The following is a 23,772-nucleotide window of genomic DNA, read 5'->3' as shown; positions in this document are numbered from 1 at the left end:
ATCTAACTCCATGATATCGTCATCATCAGTCAGACTGGAAAGAATGACGTCTGACAGCACTTGGGACAGCTTTTGACCTGAACATCATGAGCCATCGGTCCCAGCGTCATGAGCAGCTTTTCCGCAGTTTCCACAGATCGCTTCACCTCCACAACTCATGGTTGTATGGCTGAAATGCTGGCATTTATAGCACCACATAGGGTTTGGAACATGTGTTATTGTTGTGGTCTTCAGTCCTGAGACTGGTTTGATGCAGCTCTCCATGCTACTCTATCCTGTGCAAGCTTCTTCATCTCCCAGTACTTACTGCAACCTACATCCTTCTGAATCTGCTTAGTGTATTCATCTCTTGGTCTCCCTCTAAGATTTTTATCCTCCATGCAGCCCTCCAATGCTAAATTTGTGATCCCTTGATGGCTCAGAACATGTCCTACCAACCGGTCCCTTCTTCTTGTCAAATTGTGCCACAAACTCCTCTTCTCCCCAATTCTATTCAATACCTCCTCATTAGTTATGTGATCTACCCATCTAATCTTCAGCATTCTTCTATAGCACCACATTTCGAAAGCTTCTATTCTCTTCTTGTCCAAACTATTTGTAGTCCATGTTTCACTTCCATACATGGCTACACTCCATACAAATACTTTCAGAAACGACTTCCTGACACTTAAATCTATACTCGATGTTAACAAATTTCTCTTCTTCAGAAACACTTTCCTTGTCATTGCCAGTCTACATTTTATATCCTCTCTACCTCGACCATCATCAGTTATTTTGCTCCCCAAATAGCAAAACTCCTTTACTACTTTAAGTGTCTCATTTCCTAATCTAATTCCCTCAGCATCACCCGACTTATCTCGACTACATTCCATTATCCTCTTTTTGCTTTTGTTGATGGTTTGGAACATAAGGCCGAATATTAAGTCAAAGGAACCCTGCCATAAGATGTTCAGGCAGTGTTGGAGAATTGAATGTGACAATGAAAGTGGCAGTCTTTTCAGTTACTTCATTGTTCCTGTGTGTTTGTTGCCCCACGTCAACTATTCCCTGGGATGCTCATTCCTGCTTCAGTTCTGCTATGTCCAAGTCCATGATATCTCGGAATTTGACAACACCCTTACTGAAGTTGAGACAGGTGTGCATCTCAACAATGATATCATAGTCACACAGTTTCTGCAATTTCTCATGAAGGTCTACCTGCTTTGACCTGTTAGTTTCAACCAACAATGAGCCATTACACAATCATTTTATAGATTCTAATGTTCCAGCATGGCCTCCCAAACCTTCACAGATATAAAACGGGGACACTTTTTCATTTTCAATGTCCCCTCCTTCCTCTTTATCATCTGAAAGACATTGTTATTCTTGACTCCATGAGCCCTGTTACTGCAGTCCAAAGTATTCTTATTATCAGGAGGACTACCCTCTCCCATTCTTTTGGATGAATGGGTGTGAATACTCCCACGTGGTACACCCTTCCCACTGGTAGGTGAAGATGATGATTTCAAGGGTTTCATCTCGGTCCCCTGAGCAGCTTGGGAAATAACTGTCCACTCAGAGCCCTGCCTGCCTGAGTAAGCCTTATACATCTGAGATGGGGAACGTTCCCCAGAGGTTGCATGCTAACAACTGTTCCACCTAAACAGCCATGCATCCCACCAGCAGGGGAAGTTTATCCCATCCTCACGATCCGGGTGGTCAAGCCACGATCCCCATTCCCTGAGACATACAACGTTCCACTGCCACGCCGGGCGGTGGTCGCTGAAGCATGACCAGAGCTTACGGTGACTGGGGACTGGCGGTACTTACCAGTCCCCAGCTCAGGAGCCCCAGGGTCGCCAAGCCCATACCCAGCAAATCAATGCTGAACCCCTAAGGACAGCAGCAAATGAAGCAGGCAAAACGGAGTATGTATTTCTAAAAAGTGGGACTGACAAGGAATGGAAAATGGCTAAGCAGGAATGGCTAGACAAGAAATGCAAGACTGTAGACCATGCATGTCTAGCGGAAAGACAAGAGATTTTCTGAAAAAGGAGAAACAGTTGTACGAATACCGACAGCTCAGATGAAAAACAACTGAAAGTTGGAAGGAATACATATAGAAGGGCTATATAAGAGTAATGAACTTCAAAGACAATATTACAGAAAACAGAGAATGTACTTCAAAATAAGACTGGAGAACTGAAAGGTCTAAATTGAAACAAAGTCACCATTGTAGGTGAGTCCCCTTAAAAACTATCAAGATTTCTTCAGAGAGCCAACCATGACAAAACTGTGCCACCTGGTGTGCAAGACATAAGAGACTGGAAAGTATACTCAAATTTCATGAAAAATATAATTCTTTCAATTCCAAAGAAGGCAGGTGCTGAGAGATGTGAATATCACAGAATCATCAGTTACTGATGAAAGAATGGAAAAACTTAGAAGCTGAACTCAGGGAAGGTCAGTTCATGTTCTGAAATATAGTAACAAGCATGACAAAAATGACTCTGTGACCTATCTTAGAAGATAAGGTGAAGAAACACAAATCTACATTTACGAAAAGGATAGTTGCTCCTCGGCATGTAGTGGAGATGCTGACAAGGAGAACCTCCCCATCGCACCCCCCTCAGATTTAGTTATAAGTTGGCACAGTGGATAGGCCTTGGAAAAACTGAACACACATCAATCGAGAAAACAGGAAGAAGTTGTGTGAAACTATGAAAACAAATAAGCAAAATATACAAACTGAGTAGTCCATGCGCAAGATAGGCAACATCAAGGATAATATGAGCTGAGGAGCATCGTGGTCCCGTGGTTAGCGTGGGCAACTGCGGAACGAGAGGTCCCTGGTTCAAGTTTTCCCTCGAGTGAAAAGTTTATTTTTTTTTTATTTTCAGACAATAATCAAAGTTCAAGCTCTTACACATAATCAACTTCGCTCTCCAAAATTCCAGGACATGTTCAGATTTGCTTGGACATATGCAGGATTTGACGGTCTACACACGGAAAATTTAAAAACGTTAAAAAGATGTTTTGACAGAGCACAGAGAAAACTGCGCGACTGTGAAGCTGTTGCATTCATTTGTTGCAGTTTATGTGACAAACTCTTATGTTTTCATCACTTTTTTGGGAGTGATTATCACATCCACGCGAAAACCTAAATCGGGCAAGGTAGAAGAATCTTTTTACCCATTCGCCAAGTGTACAAGTTAGGTGGGTCTACAACATATTCCTGTCATGTGACGCACATGCCCTCACCAGTGCCGTATAGAATATATCAGACGTGTTTTCCTGTGGAGGAATCGGTTGACCTATGACCTTTTGATCAAATGTTTTCAGTTCCCATTGGAGAGGCATATCCTTTCATCTACTAATCGCACGGTTTTGCAGTGCGGTCGCAAAACACAGACACTAAACTTATTACAGTGAACAGAGACGTCAATGAACGAACAACAGATCATAACTTTGTGCGAAAATAAAGAAAGTAAAATTTACACTCGAGGGAAGACTTGAACCAAGAACCTCTCGTTCCACAGCTGCTCACGCTAACCACGGGACCACGGCGCTCCTGAGCGTATATTGGCCTTGATGCTGCTCATCTTGCGCATGGACTATTCAGTTTGTATATTTTGTTTATTTTTTTCGTAGTTCCACACAACTTCTTCCTGTTTTCTCGATTGATGTGTGTTCAGTTTTTCAAGGCCTATCCACTGCCAGAAAATGAGCTTTCAGCCAACAAGACCTTCACACACACACACACACACACACACACACACACACACACACCTGCAGCGTCTGTACTTATTTGCATCTCCACTATATGACGAGTAGCAACTATCCTTTTTATAATATTTTCCATTGTTGGAATCTACACTTAGAGAATTTGTAGATTCTGTGAAAGCTTTTGGCAATGGTGACTGGATTATATTTTTTGAAATTCTGAAGGCATCAGAGATTAAATACAGGGAGCAAAAGGTTATGTATAACTTGTACAGAAACCAGACTGCAGGTATAAGAGTCCAAGGACATGAAAGGGAAGCAGTTGTTGAGAAGGGAGTGAGAAAGGGTTGAACAAGCAGTAAATGATACCAAGAAGAAATTTAGGAAGGGAATTAAAGTTCTGGGAAAAGAAATAACTTCGCGGTTTACCAATGACATTGTAATTTTAATAGATGTAGCAAAGGACTTGGAAGAGCAGTTGAACAGAAACAGAAGTGTCTTGAAAGGAGTTCACAAGATTAACATCAACAAAAGTAAAACAGTGGTAGTGAAACATAGCCAAATTAAATCAGGTGATGCAAAGCATATTAGATTAGGAAACTAGACGCTAAAAGCAGTAGACGAGTTTTGCTACTTAAGCCACAAAATAACTGGTGATGTTCAAAGTAGAGAGGATATAAAATGGAGACTGTCAATACCATGGAAAACACCACTTGTGAAACAGAGAAATTTTTTATCATCACATATAAATTTATATGTTTGGAAGTATTTTCTGAACATATTAGTCTGGAGTTTAGTACTGCACAGAAGTGATGTGGATATAAGCAAGTTCAGACAAGAGAATAGAACCTTTTGACATGTGGCGCTACAGAAGAATGTTGCGGATAAGAGAGGCAGACCAAATAACTAATGGTGGTACTGAATGAACTGTGAAAAAAAAATTGACACAATTTGACGAAAAGAAGGGATCAGTTGATGGGACGCATCCTGAGGTATGAAGGAACTGTTAGTGTGCAGAGGATAAAAATTAATGAGGACAACCAAGGTTTGTATATGATAAGCAGGCCAAATGGATATAGGTCTCAGCAATTATGCAAATGTGAAGTGGCTTGCAAAATGGTTCAAATGGCTCTGAGCACTATGGGACTCAACTGCTGAGGTCATTAGTCCCCTAGAACTTAGAACTAGTTAAACCTAACTAACCTAAGGACATCACACACATCCATGCCCGAGGCAGGATTCGAACCTGCGACCGTAGCGGTCTCGCGGTTCCAGACTGCAGCGCCAGAACCGCGCGGCCACTTCGGCCGGCGAAGTGGCTTGCACATGATAGAGAAGTGTGAAGAGCTCCATCAAAGCAGTCTTCACAGAGAAGACAACAATATAGCATGGAAAAATGCTAGTTAAGTTCTCAGTCTTGCTTATGTACTTTTTAACATCTCAGCACCTCTTATTCACTAAGTTGCTACCTTTACTATACACAATGATGTACGCTTCACATGAACATACAATGAAACAATATGCAGTCCTTTTGACTATGATGACACATGAAATAAGAAAATTATTAAATCTTTAGAAAGGAGCTGCCAAACACTCCCAATGATGAAAGGAACTAAAGCTACGGAAATCTCACATTAAATTCTGCCCCCAGCAGAATGAATGTATCTTATACTAAGAAAAAATATATAATGAAAAGATCAACTGCATACTGTACTAGGGAAAAAAAAGCTTTCCTGAGCAATGCTCTTCTCAATAGAGGTATTCACACACATATCACAGCCCATCTTGCAACTTCAATCTGAAAATATCTGCCCCTTACTCTCTATAAACTTCAAAACGTTTCCTGCATACTCTGAAAGAAAAGATATTTAAACTGAAGACGATTCATTCTGAAACAACCCCTCGTCTGGGTTATGACATTCCCTGTAGTAGACTTTCTTCCAGAGTGCTTGCCCAGCATTTTATGGAGGAAACCTCCTGTTATGCTTTGAAAATAGGAGCAAGATACTGACAAATTGAAGTTGTGATGTTGGTTGTGAGCGGTGCCTTCATAGCTGTACTGGTTAAAAAAACTGCCAGAAAAAAACTCTAATACAGAATAATCTTTACTTTCCTGACAATCCTCATCAGGGATTCCCATTCTTGGTGACTTGTGTTTATAGGCTAATAGCGAGCTGTATAGCTAATCATGAAGTACCGTAACTTTTTTGAGAATAGCTATAAATTTATATTAATAATTATTCATCATTTAGAGATAACAGTTATACTGTGTCCTGGTTTCTTGTACTGTCATCACAGATTATAAGGTATGCGTATGTCAATGTAATTGTTAGACATTCTCTGAATAGAGATTAAAAATTTAAGTAAATTTACAGCAGTCTTCAAAAAAGTTACACACACACACACACACACACACACACACACACACACACACACACCTATATAAATCTATACATAAACAGAACAACATTCACTGTTAACCATTTTTATCCAATAGCAGAAGACTCAAGTGACAAATTTTTAGTTAAATGGATAGTGGTGGAGATTGATTAGCCTAGGCTCCAATCTTACAGAGATGGTGAGTTCCGCGATGACATCTTAGGACCTGCTAGCAAGTTTGAAGTGAGTATCTATATTACCGGGTAACTATCCCACAACCTGTGACCAGTTGCAGGTTGCCCATATAATTACTGATCGAATTTAAAATGCTGTCATAATCTACTCATTAAGAGGTACACTCTTATATAAAACTTTTAATGCAATAAGACAAGTACTACAGTTAAAAACTGTGTGTTCATCCTGAGATAGTGCAACTGGCCTTCATCTAGTACTTGAGAATGAGGGGACTTGCAACTTCCAACAAACTTCACACACAATTTCAACTTTTTGTCACTGACACCCCATAAAACGGTAAAAGGCAAACAGTTTATTGCTTACTATTGTACATTTTCCCTGTTCATGCAGTAGAACTTCAGCATCAAACATGACATGTTAATTGATTTCTCCTTTACTTAGCAACTTTATTTGCCAGGCAGTTTGCAGACAATGTACACATATACCACTGAATTTACCTACAAGACTGCAAATTAGCCAGGCTATATTCATCCAGTGTTTCATAATACAAGCACTTGGTGACTCCCAATGACCTTTAAGCATAATTTCAAACCATTTCTAAACTTCTTCCCACTTACATGCTTCACGTCAAATATTTAAAACATTAACTCATTTACAGAGCACCAGATGTTTGAAAATGTTTTATACAAAGACGTTTGATTCTTTAAAAAATCAAGGGTTTACAGAACAAATCTGATTCTAATCTCTGGTGTAGATCTGAATATATCATGATCATATCTAATGTCTTACAGAGAAGATTTAAAACTATAGAAGGTACACATTCACTTTGACTAGTTCCGATTATTTCAGTTCAACTACCATATGGTGTGATTTCTTCCACATTATTAGAAAACTTTTTTAATGCTTACTATTCAGGGAAAATGTTATACTTGGCTGTAGAACATCTTACCTCAGACAGAGCTCGTATAATTTTCCAGTCTTCTCTTGCAAGACCAGGTGGGGTAACAGCAACCAGTGTCTGCTGAGCTCGGCCTTCTGTGTTCACATAAGATGCCTGCTTTTCTGTGTAAGCAGCACCAGGGAAAATGGCATCAGCCATTGACGCCCCGACATCGCCGTGGTGGCCTGAAAAGTAAGAACACTAGCTATTTTCCTCTTCTGTGAAATTAAGAATACCTATCTGCTTGTCATGGTCATATCAGCATGCTAATCCACAATATACAAACATCAAAATGACAAGAACAACAGTGTCAAATTATTCAAAACATTAGGTGTAGCAAACTGGAAAACTGTGCAAATTCAAGTTAACAATGGGAAAGCCAGTACAATTGTAGACATGCCGGCCCGCCACTGGCCCTGAAGACAAAGTAGTGAATGAAGGGACATGTTTAACAGAATTCTTCTGTAATTCATATTCTTCACTAAATACAATAATATAAAAATATATGCGAGGACACGCTATCAATATACAAAAGCCACTCTAGCTCCATTACGTAGCATCATCATTTAAATTACATTATTTTTAAGAAAATATTCTTCAATGTAGCTGCGTTCAGTAAAATGGATAAAAAAAGGTGCTAGGTAATTATACTTGCCTTGATAAATTACAAATGCATCAGCAGGTAAATCTGATCGAGATATAGTGCCTTCATCTGCACCTAACAAGAACAGGACTTTTGGTGGATTGTTTCGAATTTCTTCAACACCAGCTTTGTACCCAATGTCAAGAGCAGCTACTTGAGATGCTACACGGTGCAGTACATTCAGAATCTTCCAATCAGCTGGAGCCTGTTAATTCAAGATGAACCACATGTTAATCACTATAACTACAAAAACTTTTCTTCTATCCATAAAATATTATGGAGTCATATATTGTTTAAAGTTTCTAGCAAATCACCTTTTGTTTGTGATATTTATTACACATGCTAAGTGACAGTGGAAATGCTGTATAATAATTAGTCTGTCAATGTGTAAAATGAAGAGAGTACTGAAGAAACACTACACAGCTGGAGAACATTTTAGAATTCAGTGTTTACGCTCAGTAAAAATAAAACATGATGTGTTAACAGAGATCAGAAAAGCAAAGACCTGAAAATAGAAGCAGCTCTTATCAAAAAAATTTTGTTCTGTTATTATGAGGTCTGAGAAAAGACAAGATTACACAGAAAAATATATGATCTCTAACTTAAAAGAACTGAATGGAACTTAAATGTTAAAGTACTATTTAAACATGTCCACTAAGGGTAAAAGTCTATATAATTGTCTTTAGGTTGGCAACAATCAAGATCATACCATCGAAGAATGATGTACAGGACATATTTGTGACAGATATTAGGATGGATGGATGGATGAATTAAATTAAGAATGAGTAAGTGACTGAGGATTGGATACATAACACAAATAGCAAAGATGATGAATGTATGAATGAGGTTGATTGGACATAAAAATATAAATAACAGCACAAAAAGAAAGAAGGAATCTAACAACGGAGTGACATCACTGATAATATCTTAAACTCAGAAGTTATTGATACAAGGTACAGCCAAATGCGGAAGGCTTGTGGGAGGAAACTGATAAAATAATATAAGGGGCATTCAAAAAGAAACGAGCTGGAGGCATAATTACAGAAACCAGTACCTGTATGTTCGAAGTATTGACCCTGGCTGTTGAGACACTTGCCGCAATGTGACACAAGGCAGTGAATGACTGTCTCATAACTGCAATGTTAACCAGTTCCACAGGTACAGCTGGACATCGTTGTCCGAGGTGAATCGTTTATCCCTCAGAAGAGATCCGGAGTGTATGGAGAGTGGCCGAGAACTTCCCATTTGAATTTCTGTAGGAGTGCCGCGACTGTTGGCCATATGAGGCTTTGCATTGTCATGGAGCAGAATGACCCCATGGGTGAGATTTCCTGGTCATTTTGATTTGATCGCTTGACGAAGGGTGGTCAAGGGTTTTTTTTTTTGTTTTTTTTTTTTTTGTTTGTTTGTTTGGTTTTAGGGCGCAAAACTGCTATGGTCACTAGCGCCCGGTCCGTCACTTAGGAAACAGTAAAAACCGAAAATGGAAACCAGCAGAAATGGGAACGAAACTCAAAAAATTGGAGAAACTAAAAGCAGAAGGAAGGCTTAAAAATCCACTACAGAAAGGGGTTGGTTGTCCCCAAAAAAAGCTTCAAATGACTGACATCATTTCACTGTCACTAATAAACTGGAGAAAGCGGTCGGCTGAGCGCGCATCATCTGCTAAAATCGACGAGAGATCAGGCGATAGCTGTAGACGGGAGCGTAACGGATTAAAATAGGGGCATTCAATTAAAAGGTGTCTTACCGTCCACAGCTGAGAGCAGTGGGGACAGAGTGGGGGAGGATCGCCGCTTAAAAGATGTCGATGGCTAAAAAGACAGTGCCCTATCCGAAGTCTAGTTAAAATTATCTCCTCCCGACGACGCGTTCGGGAGGAAGAGGTCCAAGCACAAGGAAGAGCTTTCACGTCCCGCAATTTATTATGGGGAAGTGTCGACCAATGTGCGTGCCATAAAAGAACAACTCGACGACATAAAATGCTCCATAGGTCGGTGAAGGGAATCGATTGAATAGCTGGCCGAAGAAGAGAGTCTGCAGCCTTGGCCGCTATATCGGCCGCCTCATTTCCACAGATACCAACGTGTCCCGGAAGCCAGAGGAATGCCACCGAGACGCCCCCCAGGTGGAGCAGGCGCAGACAGTCCTGAATCCGGTGGACCAGAGGGTGGACAGGGTAGAGAGCTTGGAGAATGAGGAGAGAGCTGAGAGAATCTGAGCAGATAATATACTGTATCCGCTGATGGCGGCGGATGTAGTGGACATCCTGGAGAACAGCGTAAAGCTCCGCAGTATAAACCGAACACTGGTCAGGAAGCCGAAATTGATTTGGGGTGTCGCCAACAATATAGGCACTCCCTACACTACACGTAACGATGTTTCCGAGCCATCAGTGTAAATAAATGCGGCTTCCTTCATTTGTGCACATAGAGCAGCAAATGCCCGACGATAAACAAGTGAAGGGGTACCATCCTTGGGAAATTGACAAAGGTCACGGAGCAGGCAGATCCGGGGACGGAGCCAAGGAGGTGCTGTACCCCAAGTTGTCAAGAAGGTTTTAGGAAAGCGAAAGGAAAGAGAATGGAGCAGTTGACGGAAGCGGACTCCCGGTGGTAGTAGGGAGGAGGGGCGGCCTGCATACCCTACATCAAAGGAGATGTCGAAAAAAATGTCATGGGCCTGATTAGCAGGCATGGAAGACAGATGGCTAGCATGACAACTCAGAAGGACTGCTCGCCGATTGGACAGCGGAGGTTCAGCAGTCTCAGCATAAAGGCTTTCCACAGGGCTGGTGCAAAAAGCTCCAGACACTAAACGTAATCCACGGTGGTGGATTGAGTCGAGACGACGAAGAATAGACGGCCGAGCAGAGGAGTAAACTATGCTTCCATAGTCCAATTTCGAGTGCACTAAGGCGCGATAGAGGCGGAGAAGGATCACTCTGTCCGCTCCCCAGGAGGTACCATTCAGGACACGGAGGGTGTTAAGGGATCGCAGACAGCGAGCCGAAAGATAGGAAACGTGGGAGGACCAGCACAGTTTTCTGTCAAACATAAGACCCAAGAATTTAGCGACGTCTGAAAATGGAAGGTTGACAGGACCTAGATGTAAGGAGGGCGGAAGAAACTCCTTACGTCTCCAAAAATTAACACAAACGGTCTTACTGGGAGAAAAACGGAAGCCAGTTTCGATGCTCCAAGAGTAGAGGCGATCGAGACATCCTTGAAGATGTCGTTCAAGAAGGCTGGTCCATTGAGAGCTGTAGTAGATCGCAAAATTGTTCACAAAGAGGGAGCCCGAGACATCAGGAAGGAGACAATCCATAATTGGATTTATGGCAATGGCAAACAGTACAACACTCAGCACGGAGCCCTGGGGTACCCCGTTTTCTTGGGAGAAAGTACGGGAGAGAGTAGTGTTCACCCGCACTCTAAATGTGCGCTCTGCCATAAATTCGCAAAGAAAAAGGGGCAGCCGACCTTGAAAGCCCCAAGAGAACAGTGTGCGAAGGATGCCTGTCCTCCAACAGGTATTGTATGCTCTCTCCAGATCAAAAAATATTGCTACTGTTTGGCGTTTCTGGAGAAAATTGTTCATGATATAAGTGGAGAGAGAAACAAGATGGTCAACTGCAGATCGATGCTTTCAGAAACCGCATTAGGCAGGTGTTAAAAATGGTTCAAATGGCTCTGAGCACTATGGGACTTAACATCTATGGTCAACAGTCCCCTAGAACTCAGAACTACTTAAACCTAACTAACCTAAGGACATCACACAACACCCAGCCATCACGAGGCAGAGAAAATCCCTGACCCCGCCGGGAATCGAACCCGGGAACCCGGGCGTGGGAAGCGAGAACGCTACCGCACGACCACGAGATGCGGGCAGGTGTTAAAAGACTGCGGGACTCCAGCCACCAAACTAAACGGCAATTCACCATACGCTCCAAAACCTTACATACACTACTCGTGAGAGAAATGGGGCGATAGCTAGAGGGGAGATGTTTGTCCTTTCCAGGTTTAGGAACAGGAACGACGATAGCTTCCCGCCATCGTATGGGAAAAGTACTGTCGGTCCAAATTCGATTATAAATGCGAAGGAAGTAACGCAGACTATGGGTTGATAAATGCAGCAACAGTTGGATGTGGATACCATCCGGTCCTGGGGTGGAGGAGCCAGAAGAATAGAGTGCATGTTGGAGTTCCCACATGGAGAAAACAGTATTATAGCTTTCACAATTTTGAGAGAAGAAAGCAAGAGGTTGCACTTCCGCTGCACGTTTCTTCGGGAGAAACGCTGGCGGTAATTTGAAGAGCTCGAAATCGCAGCAAAGTGTTTACCCAAGGAGTTAGAAATTGCGACGAGGTCCACTAACGTATCACGCGCGACAGTGAGCCCAGAGACCGGGGAGAAACTAGACACGCCAGATAACCGTCGAATTCGACTCCAAACTTCCGAGGACGGAGTGAAGTTGTTAAATGAGCTAGTAAAGAATTTCCAGCTTGCCTTCTTGCTATCGCGGATGACGCAACAGCATCGCACACGGAACTGCTTATAGCGGATACAGTTGGCCAAAGTAGGATGGTGGCGGAAAATGCGAAGAGCACGTCGCCGCTCACGTATTGCGTCATGGCATGCCTCGTTCCACCAAGGAACTGGGGGGCGCCGGGGCAATTCGGAGGTGCGTGGTATTGAACGTTCCACAGCTGTAAGAATAACGTCGGTAAGATGTGTGACCTCATCGTCGACGCTAGGAAAGTGACTGACGGTCATCGAATGACGCTAGAGACGAAAATAGTGACCAATCGGCTTGGGCAAACTTTCAGCGTCGCGGGCGCATATAGGGCAGTTGAGGCTGCAGTCGAAGGACACATGGAAAGTGGTCACTCGAGTGTGTATCATCAAGGGCGAACCATTCGAAGCGCCGAGCTAGCGGAACAGTACCGACCGAAAGGTCCAAATGAGAGAAATTTGTCGTGGAGGCAGACAAAAATGTAGGGACCCCAGTGTTGAGGCAAACTAGATCCGCTTGGTGGAAGACGTCTAGCAATAGTGAGCCACGTGGACAAGGATGTGGAGATCCCCAAAGCGGGTGGTGGGCATTGAAGTCCCCAACCAGCAAATAGGGGGGTGGAAGCTGACCAAGAAGATGAAGGAGATCAGCTCGAGCCATTGGTGTGGACGATGGAATGTATATAGTACAAAGAGAAAAGGTATATCCAGAAAGGGAAAGACAGACAGCGACAGCTTGGAAGGAAGTGTTTAAGGGGATTGGGTGATAATGGGGAGTATCATGGAGAAGAATCATGAGTCCTCCATGGGCTGGAATGCCTTCAACAGAGGGGAGATCAAATCGGACGGACTGAAAATGGGGGAGAACAAAGCGGTCATGGGGACGCAGCTTTGTTTCCTGAAGACAGAAGATGACCGGCGAGTAGGATCGTAAGAGGATCGACAATTCATCCCGATTGGCTCGAATGCCGCGGATATTCCAGTGGATAATGGACGTAGGGTGAACAGAAAATGGAGGAATGTGACCAAGGTTGCCGTCAACTCAACGACTGCTCAGAGCTTGCGACCGACAGCATGGAATGGCATTCAGCCGAAGGCAGAAGATCCTGATCCATAGGTTGTTCAGGAGCAGCTCCTGCCACCAGCGATCAGCCGGTTGATCAGCCGCCAGCAGTGCGCCTCGGCGACACAGAAGACGGCCGAGGGCGATTTCCGCCAGGTGGTGCTGTAGATGGGACACGCCATGGCGGAGAAGGAGATGAACTGGGTTTCCTATTAGCCTTCTTGGAAATATGATGTTTAGATGAAGGAGGAACCGATGGTTGTGAAGTTGGGGTACGTAAAAAATCTTCACGAGTATGCTCTTTTTTCGAAGTCTTGGTGTCTGACTTTTGGGCTCGAGATTTAGCAGAACCCAATGAAGGGTGAGCCATAGAGTGGGCAGGCAAAAGTGGTGAGGTTGAACGGGCGATCTTTGCGCTGGCCGATCTGACGACCGTGGTACTAAAGGTGAGGTCGCAAGTCTGCGTGGCCGCCTCCTTTGTTGGCCGAGGAGAAGCAAGGACAGTGCTGTATTTTCCTGTCTGAGGCACGTTGGGCTGTCGACTGGCGAATAATTTTCGAGCAGCAAATGTCGACACCTTTTCCTTCACTCTGATTTCCTGGATGAGTTTTTCGTCTTTAAAAATGGGGCAATCTCGAGAGGAAGCAGCGTGATCACCCATAAAGTTGATGCAGCGAGGGGATGGAGGTGGACAAGCACCCTCATGGGCATCCTTGCCACATGTAACACATTTGGCCGAATTGGAACAGGACTGGCTGGTGTGATTGAACCGCTGACACCGATAGCAACACGTAGGGTTTGGGACGTAAGGGCGAACGTAAATTATCTCATAGCCTGCTTTGATTTTCGATGGGAGTTGAACTTTGTCAAATGTCAAGAAGACAGTGCGGGTTGGAATGATGTTCGTGTCAACCTTTTTCATAACTCTATGAACAGCCATTACGCCCTGGTCAGACAGGTAGTGCCGAATTTCTTCGTCAGACAGTCCATCGAGGGAGCGTGTATAAACGACTCCACGCGAGGAATTTAAAGTGTGATGCAGTTCAACCCGGACAGGGAAGGTGTGGAGCAGTGAAGTACGCAGCAATTTTTGTGCTTGGAGGGCACTGACTGTTTCTAACAACAAGGTGCCATTCCGTAATCTGGAACAAGACTTTACAGGACCTGCAATTGCATCGACACCTTTCTGAACAATGAAAGGGTTGACCGTGGAGAAGTCGTGACCTTCGTCAGACTGAGAAACAACAAGGAACTGTGGCAACGATGGAAGAACTGTCTGTGGCTGAGACTCAGTATACTTACGCTTGTGAGCAGACATAGTGGAAGGTGAGGAAACCATTGCGGAAGAATCCCCCATGATTACCGGCGTCTCCGATGGCGCGCTCCTCCCTTGTAGGGGCCCTCTCTGAGGGCACTCCCGCCTTAGGTGATTGTTCACACCTCAGGTCACACCTCCCGACAAACGGACGGAGAGACCAATCGGCACTTTCGGAAGGTATCAGCTCGGGTAATCACCCCCCTCCCCCCCCTGGGCCTGGCCGTTACCAGGGGGTACGTACGTGTCCTACCTGTCTACCCAGGGCGGGGAATTACGCGTTACCCCGTCACCGGCTACGCATGGAAATGCGTGGGTTGGCCTTCAGACACGCACAGGGAGGAAAAAAGAGAAAGGGAAAGGAAAGAAGAGGGGTCTCAAATGCCGCAGCGGAGAAAAGGGCAAAGAGAAGAGGTAAGGAAAAGAGAAGGACAGAGGAAGGACGAAGACTTGCAAGCGGAGAAAGCAAAGAATTTGTAACAGTTTCAAGCGTCCGTCTCCAGACGTAGGCACAAACCATACTCCCAGAGGGGGAGAAAGGGAAGGAAAGAGCCAGAGCTGAGGGGGGGGGGGGGGGGGGCGAAGATGGGGGATGGGGAAGGATGCGGAAAGGGAAAGTATGCAGCCCGGAAAAGAAGGAAGGCCACATTAGCTCGGGGTCCCGTGCTCACTACGCACGTATCCACAAAAGAGTTGTGGACCCCCTGGGGGGTGGTCAAGGTTTGTGAGTAATGCTGGGCATTCCCTGTTGTCCTGTGCTGCAGGAAGTGAATCAGAAGGGGGCCATCTTGGTCAAAGAAGAACGTCAGCATAACCTCTCCTGCACTCGTGTGGACGACGACGTCTAGCTGAGCTGCATGTATGGAACTGGTTAACTTCTCAGCCCCGGGAATTTTATGAGACAGCCTTGTGTCACAGTGGGACAAGTGTCTCAACAGCCAGGGTCAATACTTCTAATGTACAGTTACTTGTTTCTGTAATTATGCCACCGGTTTGTTTCTTTTTGAACGCTCCTTATGCATGGGTCAAATGCAGTTTTAACATTTGACAGTAAATGACTGCATATCTGTATGACATCATCACAAATACTTTATCACATGGTCAATGGCATACTTTATTCTTGAAATGGTTTCTTTACAAGAAACAAAGTAATGAGAACATGGTACTTTGTCCTCTAATTTTGATGTATGGTGGAACAAATTTATCTTTCTCTTCGATTGATATTAAAAATGGACTATGATGTGTAGGTTTACCCCTTATTTGCATGCGTCATCAATAAAAGTTAAGTCTTGTATAAAAAGTTGAGAAGCACAGATAAGACATTACAGACACTCATCCTATACCATGTTTGTCCATCTTCAGTATGTCAAGTAGCTGCGATTTGTCATAACTTTGTTTCTACAGTAAGACATGCACTCATTTATAATCTGTGGTGTATGGCATAAGAGGTCCACCAACAGATCACATAATTCTTATGCATTACAAATATGTGTTTTGTGACTTCTGAATTGATGTCTGATGGCATCCCAGAAGTGCGTGTGCTTTAGTATGAATGGGTTGATATCCACCAACTTTTGAGGCAGACAACTGTAGATCAACATGATGCTTCTCAAGTCACTACAGCATTTTTCTGATCTTTTGACAACATCTGCATTATTGAACTGTGGATATCTTGCAGTGTACTAATCCTGTCAGTAGATACACTTAGCACTGGATAACATGGATGTCAATGAAGGCACCATGGTGCAGTCACTGTTCCCATGACTAGATGTGTTAGGTATCAGTGAAAGTGAAACAGAAGGAAGACAAGGACGTCTGGTCATATGAGTATAGGGTAATATTAACAGCAGTGGGAAATGGTGTAATGGGAGTACGATTCATTACGAATAGAAAGGTACGGCAGAGAGTGTGTTACAGTGAACAGTTGGTGATAGGATTGTTTTTGTCAGACTCGACAGCAAACCAACATTGATAGCAATAGTTCAGGTATACATGATGACGTCGCAAGTTGAAGATGAAGAGGCAGAGAAGGTGTACTGAAAGGGTATTACAGTACATGAAGGGAGATGAAAATTTAATAGACATGGGGGGACTGGAATGTAGTTGTAGGGGAAGGAGTAGAAGAAAAGGTTACAGGAGAATATGGACTTGGGACAAGGAATGAGAGAGGAAAAAGACTAATCGAGTTCTGTAATAAATTTCAGCTGGTGATAGCGAATACTCTGTTCAAGAATCACAAGAGGAGGAGGTGTACTTGGAAAAGATCGGCTGGTATGGGAATAGTTCAGTTAGATTACATCGTGGCCAGACAGAGATTCCGAAATCAGATACTGCATTGTAAGACGCAGATATAGACTCAGATCACACTGTAGTAATGATGAAGAGTAGGCTGAAGTTCAAGAGATTATTCTGGAAGAATCAATATGCAAAGAAGTGGGATACAGAAGTACTAAGGGATGAAGACAAATGCTTGAGGTTCTCCAAGGCTATAGATACAGCAATAAGGAATAGCTCAGTAGGCAGTCCAGTTGAAGAGGAAAGGACATCTCTAAAAAGGACAACACGGAAAGAAAAACACTGGTATAAAGAAGGTAACTGGGAAGAAACCCTAGGTAACAGAAGAAATACTTCAGTTGATAGATGAAAGAAGGAAGTACAAAAATGTTTAGGGAAATTCAGGAACACAGAAATACAAGTCGCTGAGGAATTAAATGCACAGGAGGTGCAGGGAAGCTAAGACGAAATTGCTGCATGAAAAATGTGAAGAAATAAGAAAAAAATATGATTGTTGGAAGCACTGATTCAGCATACCGGAAAGTCAAAACAACATTCAGTGACATTAAAAGCAAAAGTGGGAAGATTAAGAGTGCAATGGGAATTCCATTGTTATATGCAGAGGAGAGAGCAGATAGGTGGAAAGAGTACATTGAAGGCCTCTATGGGAGGCAAGACTTGTCTGATGTGGTAGAAGAATAAACAGGAGTCAATTTAGAAGAGACAGGGAATCCAGTACTAGAATCAGAATTTAAGAGAGCTTTGGAGGACTTGGGATTAAATAAGGCAGAAGGGATAGATAACATTCCACCACAATTTCTAAAATTGTTGGGGGGAGTGACAACAAAATGAGTATTCAAGTTGATGTGTAGAATGGTGACATACCATCTGACTTTCAGAAAAATATCACACACACAATTCTAAAGACTGCAAGAGTTGACACGTGCAAGAACTATTGCACAATCAGCTTAACAACTCATGCATCCAAGTTGCTTACAAGAATTATATACAGAAGAATGGAAAAGAAAACTGAGAATGTGACAGATGATGATCAGTTTGGCTTTAGAATAATTACAGAAACCAGAGAGGCAATTCTGATGATGCAGTTGATAACGGAAGCAAGACTAGAGAAAAATCAAGACATGTTCATAGGATTTGTCGACCTGGAGAAAGCGTTTGACAATGTAAAATGGTGCAAGATGTTTGAAACTCTGAAAAAAGTAGGGGTAAGCTATACGGAGAGACAGGTCATATACAATATGTACAACAGCCAAGAGGGAATAATAAGAGTGGATGACCAAGAACGAAGTGCTCATATTAAAAAGGGTGTAAGACAAGAATTAGCTTTTCGCCCCTACTGTTCAATCTGTACATAGAGGAAGCAAAGATGGAAATAAAAGTAACGTTCGGGAGTGGAATTAAAATTCAAGGTGAAAGGATATCAATGATACAATTCGTTGATGACATTGCAATAAGTCTAATGAGTCCAGAGTATGGACTGAGAGTAAATCGAAGAAAGGTGAAGGTAATGAGAAGTAGTAGAAATGAGAACAGTGAGAAACTTAACATCGGGATTGCTGGTCATGGAGTAAATGAAGTTAAGGATTTCCGCTACCTAGGCAGTAAAATAACCAATGATGGACGGAGCAAAAGGGGGAGCAAAAGCAGACTAGCACTGGCAAACAGGGAATTCCTGGCCCAGAAAAGTCAACTAGTATGAAACATAGGCCTTAATTTGAGGAAGGAATTTCTGAGAATGTATGTTTGGAGCACAGCATTGTGTGGTAGTGAAACATGGACTGTGGGACAACTAGAGCAGAAGAGAATCGAAGTATTTGAGATGTGGTGCTACAAGCGAATGTTGAAAATTAAGTGGACTAATAAGGTAAGGAATTAGGACGTTCTGAGTAGAATCGCAGAGGAAAGGAATATGTGGATAACACTGACAAGGAGAAGGAACAAGATGATAGGACATCTGTTAAGACATCAGGGAATTACTTCCACAGTACTTGAGGAAGCTGTAGAGGGCAAAAATTGTACAGGAAGACAGTGATTGGAATACATCCAGCAAATAATTGAGGACATAGGTTGCAAGTGCTACTCTGAGATGAACAGGTTGGCACAGGACAGGAATTTGTGGTAGGTCACATCAAACCAGTCAGAAGACTCATGACCGAAAAAAGTGATTAAATGTACAGGAAGTTACTGTGAGCAGCTGCACTATTACTGCGCAGTTTAAAGTTGAACCACTCATTACTACAGATAAACAAAGCAATGCCTGGTGCTATATGAGGTCACAAACTATAAAAAGTTTTGAGAAAAGCTAATGGGATGATTATGTACTATTTATTCGAATCTAAGCCACACCTGAAATTTGAGACTCGAAATTCAAGGGGAGAGAAACGCTTTAGGCCACACCTCCAAATCGAAACAATGTTGGTCCATTGTAATATGAGACACAATTTAGGTCGAATGAATGACGATACAGCTACAGTAGTTTGGTTCGAATCGTAAGCTTAGCAGTTAAGCTTCACCAGGTACCCATTGCTATGCATCAGGCACTCTGTCCGTATTTATATGGGTACCCTTCCTTTTCACGTGCTTCATCTGGTTTGAATTAATTGCTTATTTTTCTTTGATCTGATAAGTGCCATTCTCTTCGTTATAGGTGTTTATGCTGAAAATGCATTACTGTACTGTGTCATGCATTGTTTGTCGCTTTCTGATAATGAGTGTATACAGCCTATCGCCGCTCGCGGCATGGCTTGCTTTTGTGCACGCTACCACCACTTACAATTTAAAAAAGGGAGGGAGAGAGAGAGAGAGAGAGAGAGAGAGAGAGAGAGAGAGAGAGAGAGAGAGAGGAATCATCTCATTAGCGAAACAATGGCAAGAGACTGCTTTCTTTGATAACGCTCAACATGAACCAAATAATAGACTGCGTATGATAGATGATGTTCTGAACGAGAGTTTAGCGAAAATTTTTCTCCGTTTGAAAACACCTCTTTAGTACATTACATTCTGCACAGAAATTAGAGTCATCTTAGATTTAAAAATCTAGTCAATTGCCGTGCTTCATTTCTGACTGTATCACTATTACGCATAAGAATAATATGAATATAAACATGACATAATATGTATTTTCTTTCGTGTTTGCTGTTGGCACACTGTAGTTTCATAGTTTATTAGGCAGACAGGATTTAAATGAGATAGCAGCCAACACGAAAGAATACATGGCAAAATGTTTACATTCGTATTATTCTTATGATGAAGAGAATACTGCATGTGATTCACAATTCATAAAAGTTCCTATTAGCAACCATCTCTTTTCACAGGTAGTAAAAAATTCAGAACATAGAGTTGGGCATATTGACGAACATCCCAAACAGTCTTGCCAGTCGGATTTTTGTAGTACATTGAAATGCTGCTACATTCGAACAGTACGGAATTTTTTCAAAATGGCTCTGTGCACTATGGGACTTAACATCTGAGGTCATCAGTCCCCTAGAACTTAGAAATACTTAAACCTAACTAACCTAAGGACATCACACACATCCATGCCCAAGGCAGGATTCGAACCCGAGACAGTAGCAGTCGCGCGGTTCCAGACTGTAGCGCCTAGAACCGCTCGGCCACACTGGCCGGCACAGAATTTGTATTTACTTCGTTGGATAATGTATGAAAACGGAAACAAAGAAAGCTTCATCATAGGTTTAAGAGTAGTCGAATCATAGCTGATAAGGAAAAGCTGAACGAAGCGAAAAAGAGCGTAAAGAGAGCAATGAGAGAAGCATTCAACGAATTCGAACATAAAACATTGGCAAACAATCTAAAAAAGAACCCTAAAAAGTTTTGGTCATATGTAAAATCGGTAAGCGGATCTAAATCCCCTATTCAGTCACTCGTTGACCACGATGGCACCGAAACAGAGGACGACCGAAGAAAGGCAGAAATACTGAATTCAGTGTTCCGAAACTGTTTCACTGCGGAAAATCGTAACACGGTCCCTGACTTCAGCCGTCGCACGGACGCCAAAATGGAAAATATTGAAATAAACGATATCGGAATTGAAAAACAACTGCTATCACTTAGTAGCGGAAAAGCATCCGGACCAGACGAGATACCCGTAAGATTCTACAGTGATTATGCTAAAGAACTTGCCCCCTTTCTATCAGCAATTTATCGTAGATCTCTGGAAGAACGTAAAGTACCTAGCGACTGGAAGAAAGCGCAGGTCGTTCCCATTTTCAAGAAGGGTCATAAATCAGATGCGAATAATTATAGGCCTATTTCGCTTACGTCAATCTGTTGTAGAATAATGGAACATGTTTTATGTTCTCGTATTATGACGTTCTTAGATAATACAAATCTCCTTCATCATAACCAACATGGATTCCGCAAACAGAGATCATGTGAAACTCAGCTCGCCCTATTTGTCCAAGAAATTCACAGTGCCGTAGACACTGGCGAGCAGATTGATGCCGTATTCCTGGACTTCAGGAAGGCATTTGATACGGTTCCGCACTTACGTTTAGTGAAAAAAATACGAGCTTACGGAATATCGGACCAGGTTTGTGATTGGATTCAGGATTTCCTAGAAGAAAGAACACAACATGTCATTCTTAACGGATCAAAATCTGCAGATGTAGAGGTAATTTCGGGAGTACCGCAAGGAAGCGTGATAGGACCTTTATTGTTTACAATATACATAAATGACTTAGTTGACAACATCGGTAGCTCCGTGAGGCTATTTGCAGATGACACGGTTGTCTACAAGAAAGTAGCAACATCAGAAGACTCGTACGTACTCCAGGAAGACCTGCAGAGGATTAATGAATGGTGCGACAGCTGGCAGCTTTCCCTAAACGTAGATAAATGTAATATAATGCGCATACATAGGGGCAGAAATCCATTCCAGTACGATTATGCCATAGGTGGTAAATCATTGGAAGCGGTAACGACCGTAAAATACTTAGGAGTTACTATCCGGAGCGATCTGAAGTGGAATGATCACATAAAACAAATAGTGGGAAAAGCAGGCGCCAGGTTGAGATTCATAGGAAGAATTCTAAGAAAATGTGACTCATCGACGAAAGAAGTAGCTTACAAAACGCTTGTTCGTCCGATTCTTGAGTATTGCTCATCAGTATGGGACCTTTACCAGGTTGGATTAATAGAAGAGATAGACATGATCCAGCGAAAAGCAGCGCGATTCGTCATGGGGACATTTAGTCAGCGCGAGAGCGTTACGGAGATGCTGAACAAGCTCCAGTGGCGGACACTTCAAGAAAGGCGTTACGCAATACGGAGAGGTTTATTATCGAAATTACGAGAGAGCACATTCCGGGAAGAGATGGGCAACATATTACTACCGCCCACATATATCTCGCGTAATGATCACAACGAAAAGATCCGAGAAATTAGAGCAAATACGGAGACTTACAAGCAGTCGTTCTTCCCACGCACAATTCGTGAATGGAACAGGGAAGGGGGGATCAGATAGTGGTACAATAAGTACCCTCCGCCACACACCGTAAGGTGGCTCGCGGAGTATAGATGTAGATGTAGATGTAGAAAATGCAGTGGTCAAAACTCGGGGCGGAGAAAAAAGCTCGTCTTTCGCCTTTTTTTTTTAATTTTAATTTATTTACTGACGCAGAGGTTTTGGCACCAGTATTTATCTTTGTGCCTGCAAAGCATGCCTGTGTAGCGCTACATGTATTCGACGGCAGAAGTTAGTTGTGGTAGCATCTACCAACATTTTTCAGAAATTCTGCTTACTTTGCACTCTATTCTAAGCCGCAGGCAGTTGTTTGGATTACAAAAACCAGAGAAATGTGTGGCTTAGATTCGAGTAAATACGGTAATGACAGTGCCCAGCATGTTCCACTAGAAACTCAAAATTCCATTGTAATTACTGTATTTATCCAACTATAATATGAAGTTTTTTTCACAAATTCATCATTTGAAAAATGCATGGTCATCTTACACTCACAGATTAAACTACTGCTACCGAGGTCAATATTTTTATTTTGTATAATAAATTAACGTAGCAGTCATCTTACATTTATAGGTAAGGCTTTGGCAACTGAGGTCAATTGCAGATTTAATTTGAAGAATTAGGAAGGGATGGAGGGGGAGTAGTAACACCAGTTTGGATGTGCACTAGGATGAATGTGGAGGGGATTGGTGTGCAGACAGCAAATTTCATCATACTGCCACCCATGGGAAAATATGACACATACCTTGAACTTTTTATGAGCGTCTACCATGTTTAAACTGCAATTTACCTGAACCAAATCCTAGTAGGATGTGGCTTAACTAAAAACTGGACAAATATTGACAATGTATAGATTTCTAGAGGAGACAAATACTAATAAAAATATGTTTGCAAAGAACACTTGAAACACACCACAAAACATTAAATATGAGCTTCAACAATGGTGCCCACGCTGCTACTGTTCTACAGCACAGTTGATTTTCAAGTTCAGTTGCAGTGTTAATCCAAAGTGGTATTATTTATGTCAAGTAATCAGCTGAAGAGAGCCACCAAGACAACATAATGTTGTCATTCAGTTTGCCTACACTGGCAGTGCTGTAAGAATTGTAAATTAAAGCTATTACTATGTTGAGAAGCACAGATCTATGAGTTCACAGTTCATAAGTGGTTCGCACATACAATATGACACTAATTTTAAGTTAATGTTAAGTCATGAAATGAAGGCCACAAACAACTTTGCAGCAGG

General features: G+C 42.5%; 1 protein-coding gene across 1 annotated transcript in view; it reads right to left on the bottom strand.

Annotated features, from left to right (window-relative positions):
• The window catches only part of LOC126237452 (NADH-ubiquinone oxidoreductase 75 kDa subunit, mitochondrial), a 113,292-nt gene that overhangs the window by 10,646 nt on the left and 78,874 nt on the right, over window positions 1-23,772 (bottom strand). The window contains exons 11-12 of the mRNA XM_049947585.1: window positions 7,872-8,064; window positions 7,226-7,401 (exon numbers count right to left, since the gene is read on the bottom strand). Coding sequence (XP_049803542.1) covers window positions 7,226-7,401; window positions 7,872-8,064 — 369 coding nt within the window. The remainder of the gene's footprint in view (window positions 1-7,225; window positions 7,402-7,871; window positions 8,065-23,772) is intronic.

Source organism: Schistocerca nitens, chromosome 2, assembly GCF_023898315.1.
Source record: "Schistocerca nitens isolate TAMUIC-IGC-003100 chromosome 2, iqSchNite1.1, whole genome shotgun sequence".
Lineage (NCBI taxonomy): Eukaryota > Metazoa > Arthropoda > Insecta > Orthoptera > Acrididae > Schistocerca > Schistocerca nitens.
Note: the sequence above shows the minus strand (reverse complement) of the source record. Positions and strands in the feature narration are given on the sequence as shown.